This window comes from Mytilus trossulus, chromosome 3 (genome assembly GCF_036588685.1).
Source record: "Mytilus trossulus isolate FHL-02 chromosome 3, PNRI_Mtr1.1.1.hap1, whole genome shotgun sequence".
NCBI lineage: Eukaryota > Metazoa > Mollusca > Bivalvia > Mytilida > Mytilidae > Mytilus > Mytilus trossulus.
The window spans coordinates 23,016,738-23,038,649 of NC_086375.1; the positions used below are offsets into that span (position 1 = coordinate 23,016,738).

A 21,912-nucleotide genomic window follows, 5' to 3' on the forward strand; every position below is an offset into this window, starting at 1 on the left:
TTCCAGATATTCTTAAAATCCTTAAGAAAGTAATATTACTCAAATAAGTAGTTTGAATGCATTTAACAGGCTTGAAAAGATATTTTGAAGAAAAAAATATTTTGCATGGTATTTTGACCCCCCTGCGGTATATTGAACCCCCTCCTTTAGACCTTGAATTTTAAAAATCCAAGTTTCTAACTCCTTAACATAGTTTTTATACTCCAACAAGTAGTTTGTATGTATTTAACATGCTGGAAAAGATATTTTGAAAATTTTACTTAGACGTTATTTTGACCCCCCCTACCATTGTATATTGAACCCCCTACTATACATCTAAAGACCTTTAATGTTAAAATATCTTGCTACTGTAACTCCTTTACATATTCATTATACTCCAATAAGTAGTTTGTATTTATTTTATTAGCTTGAAAAGATGTTTTGAAAATTTTACTTTTTAGATTAACTGCATGAGCCATGGTAATTTGACCCCCTCCCCCTTTTTTACCATGAAGAATTAAAACTTAAGTCTACCATTCTATATAAATATTTTTTAAATTTCAAAGAATTTAAGTGTCCAAGCTACATGGTCTTGTTATAATGCTTTAAGAAGTTTTTTGAATGAAATTTTGTTGGTTAAGATTACAGAGCACTTATACCAAGCAAATATTTTTCTTTTAACCAATCATTGAAAATTGACCTCCCCTTCTTGTATTAATGATTTTTAATATTTGATTAGCTTTTATATAATGTTAAATGTTTTATTAATCATCTCGAATGAAAAAAAACAGGGGGGTTCAATTTACCATGGTGGTTCAATTTTCCATACAGGGGGGGGGGGGTCAATTTACCATAGCTGTATTTTGACCCTGGGGTCATTTTACCATGGGGTTCAAAATACCATATGACACCGGCAATAAAAAAAAAATTTTTTCTCTTGGAGAATTCAAGACTACTGACAGATTCCATTTGGTAGCTTCATGAATTCAAACCCTAATGAGTATTGGCTAAAAGAACCCCTTCCTTACATGCTGAGATATAGAAAGATTTTTCTCATATTTCTTGTGATCCAAATAATCTGGTGATAACTATCTTCTGTACAGCAGTCAACATTGTATCATAATCTGTAATGTTTTGCAATGTTCAAAAAGCGCTTTGCTCATTGTTGAAGGCCCTAAGGTGAACTATAGTTGTTAATGTCTGTGCCGTCATTTTGGTCTCTTTTGGACAGTTGCCTCATTGGCAATCATACCACATCTTCTTTTTTATACTATATAAGGCAGCAACCATTTGATTTTCTGGGGGGGGCTATGAATTTTTTTTCTGTGCAAACTTTTTTTTTCGCCTTCGGCGAAGAACAATCTATTTTTTTAGCGACAAACCGTAAACAATTTTTTTCTTTCACTTTTAACATTACATATAGTGGCAGCTGAGGGTGAAACAAACAATTTTTTTTTCTCAGGGTCCAAAACAAATTATTTTTTTCACCAAAAACTGGAAACAAACTTTTTTTCCAGAAGCTCGTAAATATACGTTGATAGTGGTTCTTCCAATGGGTAGAAACAAGTGCCTGTGCGAAAGATGTCTCGTTGTGATAGTTATAAAGTGTTGTTTTCGAGTACGTTGTAGTTTTATTACCTTTTTAACTTTGTTTGTGTAATAAGATGTTCTGTTTTTACCGGAAGTAAGCAAATAAATGGATTGTGGGGGAATAAAAAGTGTCAGAATATCTTTTTTGATGACAAACCACAACTGTTTCAAGCTGTTCTAGAAATTTTGAGTCAGAAATTGGGACAGATACTATCTGATATAAGCACTGACATCAGTTTTCTGTAAGTGTGTGTCGTTAAATTTCCAAAGACCTGATTTTTTATAGACTAAAAACGTAAATATGACTTGCCACAGGTGTGTCGGAAATAACTTTTGCATGGAAAAATAACTTTATTTTTGAAAATATGGGACACGAAGCATACAATTTAACAACCTTTTTCTCAGAACTAATAGGTGATCCTACCAAAAATTACCTAGACTGCCGAGGATTATATTTGCCTGGGTTGGAGAAGATCCTCATTCAATGGGTATTTCCAAATTTAAATTATATGCTTTGTATACCTAATTTTAATTTCCTCTCCCATTTGATTTTTTTTTATAATCCATGTGTTGTGTATTTGATCTCAGGTGTTCATCTGTCAAAATCAAGCATGGCAAATTGACATTTTTTTTTGCTTCTGTTCATTAATACCCATTGTGACGTCCGTCAAAGGAGACTATTACAGGGCATCACATAAATGCAGAGTCATGAGTGGCTCTCATTGTCATTTGGGTTTGGGCGTGACGCAGGATTGCTGTTTTTTTTGTTGTACGCTTTACATGTGAAATATTGTGTTGTGAAAACGGGAAATGAAGTCTAGTGGGACACAGGAAATTACAAAAAAAGAGAACTGCTTTAGTATGTACATAGTGTAAGGGGGATATGGGAAACTGACAAAACAGTAAGCAGTATCCAGGATCTGAACCCCAGGCCCCCCTCCCCTAATGAGACCCCCTCATGACAGTATTGCACTAATTGAAAAAAATAACATATTTTTGCTGATCACTAATAAAACATATACATGATATATAAGGCCTTACAAAATTGCAATAATAAATAATAAATTCACACAATAATTTCTAAATTTACAGTACATGTACATTTGTACATGATTAAACCCAAACAATTTTCTGTGGATGGGTATCATGATACATTTGTATTTACTGTCATGGCACCAATGTTCATTAAATTTTTGGAGGCCTCTAGGCTCTAACTTATTCACTTGATACAATTTGAACTACGTATCTATGTATGTATGTTTTGGTAAAAAGATCATGGTTAATTTCAATTTTATTTTTCATGTGACAAGTGTAAAATACAATTCTGTACTAAGTTACTAACTACATGTATATAATACAAAGGAGTTGGTCCAGTAAGACCTTTTTTTGGCCCCAAAATATAGCAGTTTTACAAAGATTTTCAAATGTTAACTTTTAGTTATTTATTGGATAGTAGAATGCTTCTGCTACATAAATATGGGCTATTTTGACAATACAATGCACATATATCAGGTGCTAGCACCATTAAGTCATGCTAAATTATGAAAATCTTAAAAATTCTAGCATTTTTGTTAAATTTTAGACGGTTTCCGTGTAAAACGAAAGTGGCTGCATTCGTGTTCATCCAAAATATTGAAATATAAGTTCTATTTGATGATAACACATAACATATTTAAAGGTTGGGGATGAACACGGATGCGGCCGCTTTCATTTTTGACAAAAACCATCTGAAAAGTGACATTTTTTGGCATACATGTATTTCCCAAATTTTTTATATTTGAGCTTGAATTGGAGTGTTTTTAATGCCTAAATTAGTTAAAATCTTTCATATAAATTAATTGAATGAAATGAAATAGACACTTATTAATATAATAAGTGTTTAAAAAGTGGTCCAAATCTTTTGTTAGATGAAATTGAAATTTGAGGCCAAAATTGGTCCTTACCGGACCTACAAAAATGTACTCCTTTTGTGATGTTCCTAAATTATGTAAATAATACAAATGTTGGCTTATTTTTTTAGGACTTTTAATCTGTGAAGGTTGATGGAACAAACATGTCAAACGTAATACCAATTGTTTCATCTTCCCCACCCCCTTTGGAGGATACAGGGGGTTTTGATGATTGGGGAGATGATGATGATTTTGGAGGGTTTATGGGAGCAGATCAGACTCCTAGTACCTGGAACAACTCTATCAGTACTGATAATACTAATACATGGAACAACTCAATTAATGAGGACAAGTCCACAACATTAGATGAAGTCAACGCAAACATTACCAATAAAATACCTCAACATTTCACAAATGCAGACAAAATTGAAAATTGCAAAACAAAATCCAGTCCTTTATCACTTAATTTAGATAAATCCTTGCCTTATGATAACATATCAAATGATGTGTCAAATGACCAACATACAGACTTAACAGAAAGTAAAACATCAGACACAATCAGTGGAAATTCAACAGGAGATTCAGGGTTGTTTGACGTGTCTCCAGTTCCTATATCCGAAGACACGAAAAGTGATAATTCAGAACTTTCTACTGACCAAGAGACATTCCAGAATACACCAGACGACATTCCATCCGATAAATCAACACTTCAAAACAATGACTTTAAAACAAATTCAGAGGAAAATTTGAATCACGTTGGTCTAAATGATAATGGTAAAAATTCTTCAACGATACAAGTTTCACAAAATGTTGAATCCAAGGAAGTGGAGAGCATTTGTGATGTGGATACCGAAAATGAAAATAAAAATGACTCTGTTGTTGAAGAATCTATAGGTAGTTGTCAAATAGAAACAGGTGAAATTAATGAAGAGAGTGTTCTCTCTAATTCATGTAGTTCGCTGGACAATGACGGTGCAATTTCTAGTGATGATCTATGTTCTAGTCATGAAGAAAAACAATGCAGTATTGAGTATGCAGCTAGTCAGGAAATTGTGAACCAAAATGATGTTGAGAAACAGACAGATAATTCTGAAAATTCAGTGCAATTGTCAGATGAAAACTCTCTTGATAAGTTTGAAGTTTGTGAAGGTGAAGAAGATGAAAATGTTTCTGAAAATGATAATGTAAATACCAATTCCCCTGGTGAGACTGAAAAGATAAATGAGATTTTAGAGGATGAAAAAATTACAACTTGTGATGATTTGGAAGATTCTGGTGAAGAGTTTGCCGATTTTAGTATGGCAGAATGCAGAGAAAATCATTCTGAAAATTTAGTGCAAAGTGATAAAGTAGAATTGGAAAATTCAGTTCAGGTCAACGATTCTGAAAACAATGAAAAGGTTATTTCTAGATCTAAAAATAATGAAAATCAAGAAACCAATATTAAAGACCTGGAATTGAAAGATGAAGTGGAATTTGCAGAATTCGGTGATACAAATGAAGACAGTGACAAAGATATTGAAAATGTCAGTTTGTCGTCTGCAGATGAAAGTAAAGAAGTATCTGCAACAAATTCTGATTCTGTTCAAACTGAAGAAAAATTGGATGAAATTATTAAAAATGATTCAGATGAAGATGAATTTGCTGATTTTAGTTCTGCTCCAGTAGGAACAGATGAAAGTAAAGAAGTATCTGCAACAAATTTTGATACTCTTCAAACAGAACAAAAAGTGGATGAAATTATTAAAGATGATTCAGATAAAAATATTTCAGATGAAGATGAATTTGCCGATTTTAGTTCTGCTCCAGTTGGAACAGAAAATGATGGTTTTGAAAATTTAACATCAAGTAAAAAAGACAAATCTACAAAGACTGAAGATCAAAATGCAGGCTCTGTATACGTAGATACAGAAGAAAGTTCTAATAACTCAGGTTTAAAACCTATTGACAAAATTGAACAAGTTGAAATTTCAAATTCCACAACAGCCGATGTTGAAAAAGATAATTTTGCAAACTTTTCATCAACACAAAATGAAAATGAACAGCAAGAAGTTGAACAAACAAACTCAAAAAGAGATATAAATGAAGACGATGAATTTGCTGACTTTAGCTCAGCTACAAAAGGCGATGAATTTGCTGATCTTAGCTCAGCTTCAAAAGACGATGAATTTGCAGACTTTAGTTCTGCCGTGAAAGAAAATGATGATTCAGAATTTGGAAAGTTCAACAATTCAGGAGACAAGTCTGAAAGTGATGATGAATTTGCAGACTTTAGCTCAGCCACAAAAGGTGATGAGTTTGCTGACTTCAGTGCCACAGGATCACAGGGGCAGACGTCTTCATTACAAGCTAGTGACAAATCAGACTGGGCAACATTCCAACAAACAACTAAACCAGAATCTTCGAACACACCTATTGAATCCAAATCCTCTACACAGGTGAGTGAAAAAAAAATTGTGTCATTTTGATACCAAGTATAAGTACAAGACACACTAATTAACAGGTTTACAATTGGCGCTGGGTCAAACTTGCCAATGAACACTTAAAGACTCAATTTCTGTTTTTCTTTTATTTTGCATTGTCTACCAAAGCTTTACATGTGGGCTACATGTAAGGTTTGGTTTAAAATCACCATTATAAAATGAAATGTACTGGTGGTCAGTGTATCACGGTCACAGATGGTTATTGCAGGTGATTAAGAGTGATACCATTTTAATGGCTTTTTAAAAATCATTTACATGAACAATGTAAATGTACATGTAAAGTGAAATTGTATATGAATGCACTTTTTAAGTGAAGTGGAATTTCCTTTCCGTCAGTTCACTCAAGTTTTTTTGTTACAAAACATAAAAAATAAATCATTCGATTTTATTTGGAATTTTCTATGAGAACAAAGGAAAACAGTATGTCCAGTCCATATAAAAGTGCAGTATAGTTACACATAAAAATGTGGGATTATTAATATTGTGAAAATTTCTTTTCAGAAATACATGAAAATCAGTTGTTATAACTTATATTTTTCATGTCAAATATAAAATCAATGAAAAAAGTTGTTTGTACGTTGTAAATGCTGTGTAACATTTTGTATAACATAAAAACCTATCCCCAGTGAAAAAAAATAAATCTTAAGCCTATTAATGGGACAAAATAAACATGACAAGATATTTCATGTACAAATACATGTGATATATGTTGTGCAAGTTTAAGACATCTCTCATTCCCCCTGTAGGTTAATTACAGAAAACATGTAAAGCTTTGTTCAATGTTGTTCAAATAAAGATGCATGTTTTATACAAATAATTAAAACCATTACTTATCATGTTAATGTACATTGTGTACATACAATGTTAAAGATCATGATCATAACTATATATATTATTATTGGAAAATTATATCATTATGGGAATTGACCCGAAGACAATATTATTGATTTATATTAGGCATGGTTCATATTCATGTCTCGCTCTGATATTCTTTGATATATTTACAAGACACATATATATCGCACCCAAAATATCTTAATTTTAATAAAAAAAAAAATTCTTTCTGTAACACAAATTTGATGAAGACAAAGTATATATTTCACTACTGGATGATACTAAAAATTTTCTGATTTTCATACCATGAATATGATAAGGGTTGATGTACATCATATACATGTACAAACAATGTATAGCTTTCTGCAAATTGAAGTTAAACCAACAACCTTTGATACTGAACATATACATGTAGAATAGCTGCCATTCAGGTTTATGTTCATGAAGCAACTCTGAAAGTTTTGAACTGACCATTAATAAATTTATGTATTTTGCAGAAAAATGTTGGCAGCTTGTTGTCTGGATGTTTCGAGACCACTGCAGTTATATCTGAGGGCGCCACTGATTTAGATGTTGTTGTAGAGTAAGTACTTGATAAGATCACACAAAGTGATTATATTTAGATATCAAAAGGCCTGAAAAGTGAAATAAATTAGCAAGTATTTATCATTAACAGCATTGTTATATGTTAGCATTATAATTCATATGTTATCCAATTTTCATGCAAGTGATCAGTTTAATCAAGATCTATTTAAAAATTACATGCTGAAACAAAACGTTAGTAATGATATATATATACATATAACAGGGTAGGAAACTTTGGTCATTTGTACACACTAACATGACAACCAAATCATGCTTCACTGTAATTTGTCTCGTTTGTGAAGAAAATCGAGGAAAGAGAAACATAGAGATTGCTTTGTTAAGTGGTACTACATGTACATCTTCTACTATATGACTATTGGTTGCACTAAACACAAATGAAAAAATTACTAAAACTCTTCAAACTTGTACAAAATGTAATATGAAGGTCAATGCAAGATCCTTCCATTCGTAAGACTTAAACCATATAAAAGACATGTAATTGGCTTATAAGTGGATTGACTTGATACATGTACTTATATAATACAGTAGTTGAAGATGATTGCACATTAACAATACATCTAAGTGGATAGCCCTCCAATCTCAAGAGTCTACTTTAAAAATTATTTCTAATCTCTGATATGCATGAAAAGATATTCCGGTATGTTATAAAAAAATATACTGACTGCATAAGACCCTTGTGAGTAGTCAAGGTCATTAAAATCCTCTATCATATAAAGATTATAAGTTAATGGAGAATAGAAAGTGCAAGCTGGAAGTTTTGTCACAGATCTATCTTCCCCCTCCAACTGTGAAAGCAGTTGTGAGTTTGTAGAGCCCAGGTGGTCGTGTGGTCTAGTGGGACGATTGCAGTGCAGGCGATTTGGTGTCACGATATCACAGTAGCATGGGTTCAAATCCCAGCGAGGGAAGAACCAAAAATTTGCGAAAGCAAATTTACAGATCTAACATTGTTGAGTTGATGTTTAGATGAGTTGTATATTATACAAAAGCTATAGATAAGGTGTCTGCGTAATGCAAGGCAGTGTTGTGGCAGTTAGCAGCCCCGCTTTGGGAGGAAGTAACAAATCAGAACTTCTCTAACATAGTTAGGTTGATTTTCTAGGCACTATATATATTGTTTGTTTTTTTACAGAGACAATAGTAACCAGTTATGGATGAAAATTCAGAAGATGGATAACTCTGGGCAGCTGAAATGGCCACAATGTTCTTGTAACAAAAATCTTTATGTCTCACTAAAGATTGATACTAAGAATATAGTAAGGAAACCCAAGCAATTTTAGATATAGAAGTATAATTATTAATTTTCTAATTAAAATCTGATTCAGAAGAATGGTTTTTGCTGTCTATGAAAGTTATTAAAATTTAATTTTAAAGATGAGTCAGATTTTAATTAGGTTTTATCTAGTCACCTTTTGTGCTTTTTTTGTGTCGTTCACATTTTATATTAACTTATGTTGAAAAAACCCATCTAGATCAAAGTCATGTGATTAATTCAATATATTATGCCAATGTGCTTTCGTATGTCATTCTTTATTCAATTTTTGCTCAAAGCAGCATATTTATTAGCAATTGAATGATACTTTTTCAACGTTTTATACATTTTTGCTCAAAGCAGTATATTTATTAGCATTTGGATAATACTTTTGCAATGTTCTATACATTTTTGCTCAAATTAGCATATTTATTATTTAGTTTTTAACTTTTGCATCGTTCTTTACGTATTTACTAATTCGTACTTAACCAGTTTTGTTTAAAAACCATTTTCAAACAGCTTCATATATTATATTTTTGTAGATATGTATTATTTGGTGCATTTGACTATTTATTTTACTTTTTTGTAAATAAGAATATGGACATTAGGGTACCTGGCTATTAAACTTGGTGTTATGGATTGAAGTTATATAGTTTATTAATTTGATATTATACAGTTTTATTGAATGTCACAAATTAGATTTATTAATTGTCACAAATTTTAGTTTATTTATAGCTCAAGTGTCGCAAATTTTAGTTTATTTTATATAGATTAGTCTGCATCTTGATAATTTATTTATTCTATTTATGAAAATAAGATGTCTCATATTATCTAGTATTAACCAGATTGAATAAGTAAATGAAATCTTAGAGAAAAACAAACGTTAGTAGTCAACTTGATATTTAACTATATCAGAAATTATTTTATCTAAATCACAAACTAGATTAAACAAGAGGCTGTCACAACGACAGCCTTAATTCTCTCCGCGCCAGAAGTCGCATAAGGCCTCCACGCTGCTTTTCCACCCTTTTCTATCTTTTGCCGCTGTTCTGGCTACGTTCCAACTTGTCCATCCTTGTTGGTTCCTTTCTCTCTCTGTTGTTCTTCTCCATGTAGTTTTTGGCCTTCCTCTAGTTCTTTTCCCTTCAGGTGCCCATTGTAGAGCTACATAGCTGTTGTTGTCTCTTTCACGTCTTAATGTATGTCCTATCCATGTCCAGCGTCTCCTTCTGATTTCACAACTGATGTTTCTGGTGTTAGCTATTTCGTTTACTGTTTTGTTTGATGTTTTACTCTGCCATCTTATTTTTAGGATCTTTCTTAGGCATTGGTGTTCTACAGTATTAAGTTTCTTTTCTTCAATGTTTGTTAATTTCCATGTTTCGTATCCATACAATAATACAGGTCTTATTAATGATTTATAAAGGTGAATTTTTGTTTTTCGGCCAATTCCTCTTGCATACCATATATTTCTTAGGCGATGGAATGTCCCTCTTGCTTTCTGTATTCTGTTTTTGATGTCACAACTGCCTCCTCCCTCTTTGTCAATGATTGCTCCAAGGTATGTAAACTTATCTACATCTTCTATTTTCTGGTCGTATAACGTTATCAACTCTTTATTCTTTGTTTGCTTGGATCTCAGAGTTTTACACTTTTTGGGGTTTAGTTTCATTCCAACTCTTTCAGCTTCAGTCGTTAATTTCTGTGCTTTTTCATCAAGGTCGCTAAATTTTGAGGAAAGGAGTGCGATGTCGTCCGCAAAGTCAAGATCTTCTAGAACAGTATTAAAGTTCCATCGTATTCCTCTTGCTTTGTCTGCAGTTGTTTTCCGCATGATCCAGTCTATGACTAGAAGGAAAAGAAAACCTGACATTACGCATCCCTGTTTCACTCCTGATTTTATCTCAAACCATTCTGATTCACAACGACAGCAAACCGGATTTATTAGCATTTATTTGTGTCCTGGCAATATCACAAGAACCATTACTGATGATTGGTGAAAGTGAAAATCGTCAATATCAGATTTGACCTCTATATTGTCATCAGTATCAACATATTAAAATTTGAAAAGCTTAGATTGAATGGTTCATGAGTAAATGCAACAATGTGAATGAAAACAACATTTTACAATCTTTCAAGAACCATAACTCCTGAACGGTAGAAGTCAAAATCGCCATTATTGAACTTGACCTCTATTTTGTCATCAGTAACAACATATTAAAATTTGAAAAGCTTTTGTTGAATGGTTCATGAGAAAATGCATGCACAGACACGACTGGAAACACCATTTTTCAACCTTTCAAGAACCATAACTCCTGAACCGTAAAAGTCAAAATCGTCATTATTGAACTTGACCTCCATTTAGTCATCAGTAACAACATATTAAAATTTGGGAAGCTTTGGTAGAACATTTCATGCGTAAATGCACGGACACGACTGGAAACGCCATTTTTTGATCTTTCAAGAACCATAACTACTGAACAGTAAAAGTCAAAATCATCATTATTGAACTTGACCTCTATTTTGTCATCAGTAACAACATATTAGAATTTGAAAAGCTTTGGTTGAATGGTTCATGAGAAAATGCACGGACACGACTGGAAACACCATTTTTCAATCTTTCAAGAACCATAACTCCTGAACCGTAAAAGTCAAACTCGTCATTATTGAACTTGACCTCCATTTTGTCACCAGTAACAACATATTAAAATTTGGGAAGCTTTGGTAGAACAGTTCATGCGTAAATGCACGGACACGACTGGAAACGCCATTTTTCAATCTTTCAAGAACCATAACTCCTGAACGGTAAAAGTAAAAATCGCCATTATTGAACTTGACCTTCATTTAGTTGTCAGTAACAACATATAAAAATTTTAAAAGCTTTGGTTGAACGGTTCATGAGTTAATGCACGGACAACATTTGATTGCCGACCGACCGCCTGGCCACCCGCCCGCCGAGCATCCCCAAATCAATAAACGACCTTTTTGTCACAAAAATCCAGTTAAAAATGAAAAATTTTGTTGTAGCTATCAGTTATTTTTTACTAGAATATCCTTTTCATCTGTTATAAAAGTGTATATTTGTTCCTTTGAATTTCTTAAGAATTCCTATTATATCCAAACTATAAAACAACCTTTCTTTAGAAAATATGTTTTTTGTAGCTTTGACTACATGTACTAATAATTTATGGTTAGATAAAATGAGACAACTGTTTTGATGAGTTATAATGCATGGAATTTCTTTGTTTTGTTATAGATCTGTTTAGATGTAATATAATCAAATATAATTATTTATTGTTATGCCCCAGTTGGCACTGAAGGCCAGTATTTATAAGCTATTGCAATTACTTGATGAACTAGATTACCTTTTTGTCTGAAACCTATTCATGATCAGGTCACAATCATCTGGATAAAGGTGATGAACATTACAATTTTTACAATTCTGCTTTACCAAACCAACAAGATAGTCATAAATGAAAAGAATTTACATGTAGGTGAAGTTAACCAAATCATGAAAAAAACTTTACTTTCACATTTTGTGATTCATTTGCAAGTTATAACATTTGTATTGAGAAAGTCCTATGCACCTTCAAATAGAGTTCTCATTTTTATTTGATTTTTACTAGACAAGAATAATTGGACATCTAAAAATTTTGTTCTATTACTTTAACAAATCCTACAAAGTAGAAGAGAAAATAGATCTCTGAATTATATTGACGACTGCCAATCAAACACACCCCTCCCCTATTTATTGAAAAACAAAACCGACAAAAGAATTCATTTAAATTCTGTAAAATTGTGTCATTTTGTTAAAATGAGCTGAATTCAGGATTAGTAATAATGGAAATAGTACCAAATTAGATTTATTGACCTCAACCATGGCCACCATTTTTTTTTATATTAATATAATTTTTCCAAACCAGATAAAAGTCTAATTGCTTTGGACAAACTATCATTATTGGATTAAAAGAAAAAGGGAAATTTAACAAAATCATATATTCAATTTATTTATTTTGATCTCAGATTGATCTCTCTACCGTTACTATACAAAATTGCATATCCCCCCTTTTCACAAATGAATTTCCCAAGTTTGGATTTTGATTCAAATTAATTTTTCTACAGTTTTTCACCAGATCCATGATATTCCCCTGACAGATAACACACTTTCATTGATGTAAGGAAGTTGCTATCATGGAATTATTTGAAGATTTTTTCCCTTTTTTTCAAATTTAGGAACTTTTTAAGTAGTTTTTCAGCAAATTTTTCAAAACACAGTATAATCTTCTTGAGGTTAAGTTTTAAACCTGAATCTTTTAACTTCACAGTAAGTTCCACACCTTTTAAAGCTACCACCGTATGTATCTCCTGTTATGGACACGATGGAATATATAGAAATATTTTGTACTTAAATTTTCATTATAGGCAATTTTCCATTATTTGAGAAAAACTTTGCTCAACCAATTAAGTCTCTCAATCTATCTATGGTGTTAATATTGTCAACATCATGAGAATTTATGTCTAAACACTATTTTTTTAACAATCATGATTGTCATCCTTATTTGTGTTCTCTTGGGTAAATATCTAGTCAGTGTGGAATAGTTGAAGTTGATTCCTGATTAAGTTAGATAGTTTATATAGTCATGTCTGTCTCTATTTTGAGTTTGCAATTGAGTTTATTGAAGCTAGTAAAATTTGACATAGAATTTGGGCATACGACACAACAGAAAATTTTCTGATAAGTGTGAGCATTCAAATACTTATGAAAATCAACATAAAATTGTTTAAGTAGTGTTAGTATTCTGATCTTTTATAAAATCTAATATCAGTGTGAAGTAGGAAAATATCAAAAAGGTGGGAATAGTAGGAACATATCAGAAAATTTGGAGTAGAAGGAACATATAAGAAAAGTCTGAAGTAGGAACATATCAGGAAAGTGTGAGTAGCAGAAACATATCATAAAATTTAGCATTAGTGTGAATAGTTTAAACATATCAGAAAAGTGTCAGTAGTAGGAACATATCAGAAAAGTGTGAGTAGAAGAAACATCAGAACATGTAATAAAAGTAGAAGTAGAAAAAACATATCAGAAAATCAAGTAAGGGTGAGCAAAAGGAGAGAAAAAAACCCAGAAATATGCTGAAGGGGGAGCATTTGAACACATTAGAAAATCTATGGAAAGTTTGAGCATTTGAATGTAATAGAAAATCTACTGATAGTGTGAGCATTTGAACACATTAGAAAATCTATGGAAAGTTTGAGCATTTGAATGTAATAGAAAATCTACTGATAGTGTGAGCATTTGAACATAATAGAAAATCTACTGATAGTGTGAGCATTAGAACATGATAGAAAATCTATGGAAGTTTGAGCATTAGAACCCCATAGAAAATCGATGGAAAGTATGAGCATTAGGACCCCATAGAAAATCTATGGAAAGTATGAGCATTAGGACCCCATAGAAAATCGATGGAAAGTATGAGCATTAGAACCCCATAGAAAATCTATGGAAAGTATGAGCATTAGAACCCCTTAGAAAATCTATGGAAAGTATGAGCATTAGGACCCCATAGAAAATCGATGGAAAGTATGAGCATTAGAACCCCATAGAAAATCTATGGAAAGTTTGAGCATTTGAATGTAATAGAAAATCTACTGATAGTGTGAGCATTTGAACATAATAGAAAATCTACTGATAGTGTGAGCATTAGAACATGATAGAAAATCTATGGAAGTTTGAGCATTTGAACATAATAGAAAATCTATGGAAAGTATGAGCATTAGGACCCCATAGAAAATCGATGGAAAGTATGAGCATTAGAACCCCATAGAAAATCTATGGAAAGTATGAGCATTAGAACCCCTTAGAAAATCTATGGAAAGTATGAGCATTAGAACCCCATAGAAAATCGATGGAAAGTATGAGCATAAGAACACCATAGATGATCTATGGAAAGTATGAGCATAAGAACACCATAGATAATCTATGGAAAGTATGAGCATTAGAACACCATAGATAATCTATGGAATGTATTAGCATAAGAACACCATTAATAATCTATGGAAAGTATGAGCATTTGAACATAAAAGGAAAGCTAGTGATAGTGTGAGCACTTGAACTCTCCAGGAAATCTACTGATAATGTGATTCAGAACATAATAGCAAATCTTTGGAAAGTGTGAGCATTAGAACACATCGGAAACGATTCAACTGATAATCACTATGCTGTAAAAAAAATTCTAGGGAGAACACTATTAGTGTAAGCATAAGAACACAATAGAAAATCTACTAATATAATATTATGAGCATTAGAACACTATTGTAAATCTACTGATAGTGTGTGAGAATGAGAACACATTCTATGATACAATTCTCATTCATTGATGAAGTTATGTAGCTTATTTTGTTTTATTTAGTTAAAAAAAGTAGCAACTTTCAAAAACTTTGAATGATTTATTCAAGAATTTCACTGTATGAAATATACTTAATATGTACTTAAACCTTTATTGTATGGATCTGTTTTGTATTATATGATGAAAAGATAGGGTGGTACAATGTTTTTTGATTGAATGCATGAAGATGATTTTATATTTGGAGCAAAAATAAAAATTGTTCAATATGAACAATTAATACTTAATGTTTTAATCAGGAACTGTAAATTCAGATGTTATTTGGTGCATTTGTTAATTGTTGATAAATAGGGGGAAAATTAATATATTGCTTCAAAATTTAATGGGGAATTCTTATTCTAAAATGTGATATTAATCCTGTCCATTTTTTTTTATGATAATTAAAAATCACAAAAAATCTGAATTTACAGCATTTATTAATTTTGTTGTTATATTTTTGAAATGGCATTTGTCTTTAATAATAAAGAAATTATCAAAACCAGTTTTATTCTTTTATTTTGAGTCGAGATTCTCCATTGCTCTTTATTTCTATAAAATAATATCATCTTCATGGATTTAAAGATTGAATTGGTTGTCCTTCCTGAATGTTTTCACTGAGTGAAAATGTTCATGAATCATTACAGCATAAACAATGCATGTGCTAACACATTTTTTTCAATTCAACATTTCAATTTTATCCAGAGCTATTTGAAAATTGCTAAGTATTTAAATCAAAATGACCAGGATGAATAGTCTTTTCTCCAAGTCAGATTAACCTGAATTCCAGCTTTGGAGTTCAATATTTGACAATTGTAGCGTTTCTTTTACATAAATTAGAATAGAGTTGAAAGAAAATGTGTTGAAAATATATGGTTTATGCTGTGAAGTCAGTGTAACAGTTGGTAAAAATAAAAGCAGTGTTCCACGATATGACGTTTCGATGAAAGAGAGGGACAGAAATTTAACACATTTTAATTGCAAAATCCTATAGTAAAGTCTTTATTTTGAATTTGATATTGAAATTTTCTCTAACCAGTGGTACTATGTAATTTTGTCAAAATTAAGACAACTCTTCATGGTGGATCTACCCTTTTATGATGAGAGTGTGGTCCACAATACCCAATTTCTTATGACAAAATGCTTGCCATACTTCTGCTTTTGCTGTGTTTGGGAATTTGGACAGGAATTGTACTCTAAAAGAATATGTATTGCTTAATGAAAACTTAAATTCTATCAGTATATGATCCATAATAGACCGAATTTCCAATACTATATGATCTAATTCAGACCTCTATTCTTAAATTCTTTGAAAATCAAAATATTAATACCTCTTTATTGAAACTATGAATCTAAAGATTTAGAGCCTGATTAAAACTCCTTAGAAGTAAAGATTTTATACATAACTTATTTAAAGTTTTAGATGGTTAGCTTTGATTTGGATATTGAATTTGTCAACACCTCTGATATGAGATTTTCTTTGATAGTTATTTGGTCAAAAGAAGCCCACAGTACCAATCTATGCTTCCAACATGACTTTACTAGAACCTACAAAAGGAGCACCACCATTAATACCAGAGGTGCCTCTTGTGGACACAAATAAAGAGGTGGAGGTTAAGGTTAGTGTACTCATTTTCAAATTACAAAGAAAGATTAAGCAGAGGTTAAGGTTATGATATTTCAGAACTCTTTGCCATGCATGTATCATGTGACCATTTTTTAATGGTAGAGGAATAAGCAGAGAACCAGTACCTTTTGCAGGAAAACTTGCAATCATAGTCTTTTAAAATCTTGCCATGAGGCATGCATTAAAGATGTGGGACAGCAACAAAACAACACAAATAAAAAACAAAAAGATAATAAACCAGTGAAAAAAATATAATATACGGTCATGGTTTAGGTAAAAAACCTGAATTATGTAAATAAACTGGGGAAAAAAACATAAAATGGTACTTGGATTTTAAAAAGTTCTACACCATCAAGGTCCTTTGCAGAGTAGTATTCCATGAAGTCAAAGGATATTTTCAATCAAAATAAATTTGTACATATTTGGTCCTCTTGTCATTAATGAGATCATATACAAGATATTTTTGTACAAACCAGTTCAATGTTCATTACATGGAACTACAAATCAAATCGATTTGTCAACCTCATGGTAGAGTTGGTTGTTAACAAATATGATCAAATGTATCCTGTTTCAGATTTGTGATAAGGAATTTGTTAGTTATATACTTATGTTCAGTGTATTACCCCAAGGACTTGTTTCCTCCATAAATAAAAGTGATAAAATTAAACTTGGTAAAAGAATTAAAAAAGTGACAATAAACCCTCAAAGTTATCAATTCAGGGAAATCCTGTCACTGCTGAGAAGCTGAGCTGTGCTTTTTTAAAACATTTTAATTTAACCAATTTAGGCAGCTTGAGAGATGTTTTAAATATATAGTCTAAGTTCCAAAGTATTGAACTATGGAAACTCATTTTTGTTCCTATGAAACACATTATAAACCAAAATTCTACTGATGATGTTTCTTGTCTAATGGAATATTGTTTTTTTTTTTTTTTTATGAAATACAAAAATGTCTGCAGTTTCCTTAAATAATTGTGAAATTTATTATGATTTATATATTTAGTGAAATCACTGTTTAAAGACAAATATGAATTTCGAAACAAAAAAAAATGATATGGCTATATTGGATTTTTTTTGGTTAAATTCCAATTTTTGTATACAAATAATGATTTCTCAGTAGAGACATGCATATATATGTCGTATAAAAATATTCCATGACCATTTAATATTTTTTTTAATTTTCAGGATTTGCCACCGGTTCAGTTTGATTGGACGTCTAGTGGTTTAACGAATCCTCTAGAAGGTAAGACAAAAGTCATATGATCAATGTCAAAGTTCATCTTACGCTTCTCAATTGTATTAGATAGGATGTCATATTTATTGGCTTATCATTCACACAGCCAAAGTCATAGTTACTCAAGACGTTAAATACACACCTCAAAAATGATAGGTGTTGTGTAAGAATTCAAAGCTGAAGGAAAGATGTTTAACTAGCAAGATTGAACAAAATAAAAGTGGTAATGATTATCTGAAATATCAAACCTTGAAAAATAAGCAGATCATACCAAAAAGACAATAAAAACTCAAAATTCACAAAAGAGACTAACCAAAACATGCAAAAAAAAACACAGAAAAGAAAAACTTGGGAAGAGACAACAGTTTACAAAGCACTACCTAAAAATATGAAAACTGAGCAACACCCCTGAAAAAACAGGGTAATATCAGATGCTCTGGAAGGGAAATATGTGTTGCTAATGGTTTGTGTTGAAGTGAAAACAAAAACAGAAATGTTCCCTGAATATAGTTGACATTGGTGATAAAATGTTTGTACATGTTTTTTTTTTTCTTCTCAGTAAACAATAAGCATCAGCATTTGGATTTCCTCAATATAGATGATTCTGAACTTACAGCCAAAAAAGGTATGTGCTCTTTTAAAAGCAAGCAGTCGCAATTCACCTAAGAAATCTATCTTCAAAAATTTAAAGACTTTAAGACAATAATGAACCTTTGGCAATGCATTTCTATTGCCTTTAACTAGTGATTTTTTTAAAACCAATAAAGAATGAACAGAACAAATGTATGCGGAGGGAAAAAAATTATCAAAAATCGCCTAAAGGAAAAAATGTCAAAAAAAGACAAAAAAGTGAAAAATGTAATTTGTAATATATGTTTGGCATAAGTTTACATCATGGATGTCAATAACATTTGAAATGATTGGCAAAATGAATAGCATCTTTAAACATATATGGGTATCAAAATTTCTGTAACTGTGATTGATATTTCACAGAGGATATTACTTTAATTTTGTTCCAAATTTTACTAGACAAATGGGATTGGGGTAAATATTATATGTTGTGTCCTTATAAAATGTTGTTAAACTATTTGTTAAGTTTAAAGTTGGTGTAATTTTTTTGGACAGTTATTTATAAGTTTATGAATTTCCCCCAGTTTATTTATAGAGTTATATTATTAATGTTTTATATGAACTGATATGATTATATATGGTTTCATGTCTCTTCCACAGAAAGCAGATGCACATCACTTGAATATTTTAGCATTTTTGTTTAGTCAAATTCCTTGTATAAATGTTGTTATCTTAGAACTATTGTATTGTAATGTCTGTTTTCTGTAATGTAGTTATTTTTGTATTTGATATATGATAGAGCAGAACAGATACGGGTATCCATCCATTACACAAAATCAGTACATGCACAGCAAAACTCACAAAAAAGCAAAAGATAGACTTTTTTTAACCTAATATAGGGATTTTTTTGGTAGATGAACCACAAAATTTTTTTAGGAAATAAATTTTTCTGTTGGCTTGTATGCAGACACTTCCAAAATCATGAAATCATATGTCATTGTCATTGCATGAAAATCAGTACCCATAAAAAAATAATCCACAGTAATTATATCCTTGACAGGGGCGTGTCCAGGATATTTGAAAGGGGGGGCGTAAAATAAAATATTCGCCGAGCAAAGCAAAGCGAGGCGAAATTTTTTTTGGACCTTTTTTTGGCTTAAAAACATAAAATAATAGAGAATTGCACTAATGTAACGGTTTCTGACTTGGAGCATGTATAATTGATAGTTAAAGTGTCAGGGTGTGACATTTTTTATGCCGAGTTCTCTCCATTAATTGTCTAAAAATCAGTTTAACAAGACTTAGCTTCCAAAGCAATCAAACTACAAGTACTCTGTGACTATCTAATCATATTTTGAAACATGATAAATGAACAATTATCGTTATAATTTTAACACCAATATGCGCATATCAAATTAAGAATATTCAGTTGTATTTCGAAAAAAAATTTTTTTTTTACCCTGCAATTCTACCACTCAATATCTTGGCCTTTTTGACACACAAAAAAGTAACAACTTGTAAGTTGGTTAAAATGCAGTTAATAAATAATATTCGCTGCTGATTGATTTATCAAGTACATAAAGACAGAAAGTGGGACAATCTGTGTGCTAATTTAAGTTCGGGTTTCGTTGAACGACACACATGATACAAGATGAATAAACACTGAAGAATAAAGTTCTTTCGTTCTGAGTATTGCTTTAATGTGGAAATATACATATTTCTAGTATACATGTACCTTGACGCAAAACATAAAATGAACACAGAAAAATACTGACGGACTCTCATTTTCAATTACTAGAGTGTATTCATTAGAACCATTTTACGTGGATTTCTCATGGTGTAATCGTCAATAATTTTATCAAAATCAAGTTTAATGTCTCTGTGAACATATAAAAGAAGCAGAGCATTTAGGCGATCCTCCTTCATGGTGCTTCTCAAATCATTCTTGATCAACTTAAGGGATGAGTTAGCTCTCTAGGTGGAGCTTGACGTGACGCTCGTCAAAGGAAGTAAGGAGAGAACTTTCTAGATGTTTGGAAATAAAGTCGAGCATGCCCTTACATCAGTTAATGTTGATGTTATCAGTTTAAAAGAAATCAGAGTATGTGTTTAATTAATGAATATGATAAACTGCCATTATTCAATACAATACAAGCAGATTATAACGATAGTTTTTTTTTTTTTTTTTTTTTTTTTAAAGGGGGGGGCGTACGCCCATTACGCCCTTACCTGGACCCGCCCCTGCTTGAAATCCAAGAGAATAAGTACTGGTATTACATAAATTAATGATGGATTAATAGGTTTTGTCAGTTTCTCTTTTACCTATGAACTTTTGGTATCTTGCATCAAATTTTTTATACAGACAATGCAGAAATAAATAATTTATCTCTTTTCCAGCTTTTGATGCAGATTTAATACATGGACAGAAACCTGCAATGCAACCATTACAGAATATTCTTGCCAATTTGAAAGTGACTAAGAAAACGAGACTGGAAGATCTTAGTAATGAAGCTGGTCGAGTTATAAGCCACCTACCAAACTTATCATTTATGAAAGCTAAAGTTTTAATGTTTCCACTCAAAACAGAATGACATGTGATACGGAAGTGTCAACAGAAAGCTATAATGTGATAAACAGTGCTTGTTTGTTTTACTGCCAATCGTGTGATTTTTCTTCCCAAATCTACTATTTTATGATAAATTGTAAATTAAATCTAGCTTACAATCGTAGCAATTTGGAGGAAATATAATGTCTTATATTTTCTCTATATGACAAAATCATCAGAAAACAGTTATTTTTTTTCCAAATTGGTAAAATTGTAAGCTTGATTTTGCTTCTTTAAGTAGCTTGTATTTGACTGAGTACCAGAATGTACTATCATAATGCAGGCAGTTTTGTTGAAAAATTTCATTATACAGAGTCAAAAGGGCTATTCCAGAAAAAAATGTATGGGAGGGTTGGAAGGCAGTTTTTGTCAGCACCCGCCACCCAGACAATTGTAATTGAGAATTATAGTGCATTATAGTGTGAAAAGTTGCTCTGATACCCATCACCCATGTATTATTCATACAATGTGCCTTCCAACCCCCCCCCCCCCCCCCCCCCCCCCTACATTTTTTTCTGGAATAGCCCTAACATGAAAATACTTTATTTGTCACTGTTCACATTAATTAGCTATTTGTTCTAAAAATAACTTTTCATTCGGAAATTTCTCATGCATTTATTATTGCAATTATTTGATTATGAACACACAAGTGATATTGAAAATGGCAATTTTTGGAAATGATGCATACAAATAATACTATCAAAATTAAATATGTGATTATTTAAAAAAGATTTGCGAACTAATCTTGCCACAATTTTGGCAATTATTTCCAAAATTGACAACACACAATTTCTGTGAAAATTTCTTTTACCACTTACTACACATGATATTTTTTGGTTTAACAATAAAATGACTCTACA

General features: G+C 31.5%; 1 protein-coding gene across 1 annotated transcript; it reads left to right on the forward strand.

Annotated features, from left to right (window-relative positions):
* The first annotated feature begins 1,672 nt into the window (after window positions 1–1,672).
* Window positions 1,673–21,550, forward strand: LOC134710611 (protein PFC0760c-like). Its single transcript, XM_063570994.1, has 8 exons — window positions 1,673–1,811; window positions 3,590–5,896; window positions 7,273–7,358; window positions 8,514–8,637; window positions 16,504–16,635; window positions 17,829–17,886; window positions 18,437–18,502; window positions 20,845–21,550. The coding sequence occupies exons 2-8, from the start codon at window positions 3,623–3,625 to the stop codon at window positions 21,036–21,038; spliced, it is 2,934 nt and encodes a 977-aa protein (XP_063427064.1). The 5' UTR covers window positions 1,673–1,811; window positions 3,590–3,622; the 3' UTR covers window positions 21,039–21,550.
* Window positions 21,551–21,912: the final 362 nt, after the last annotated feature.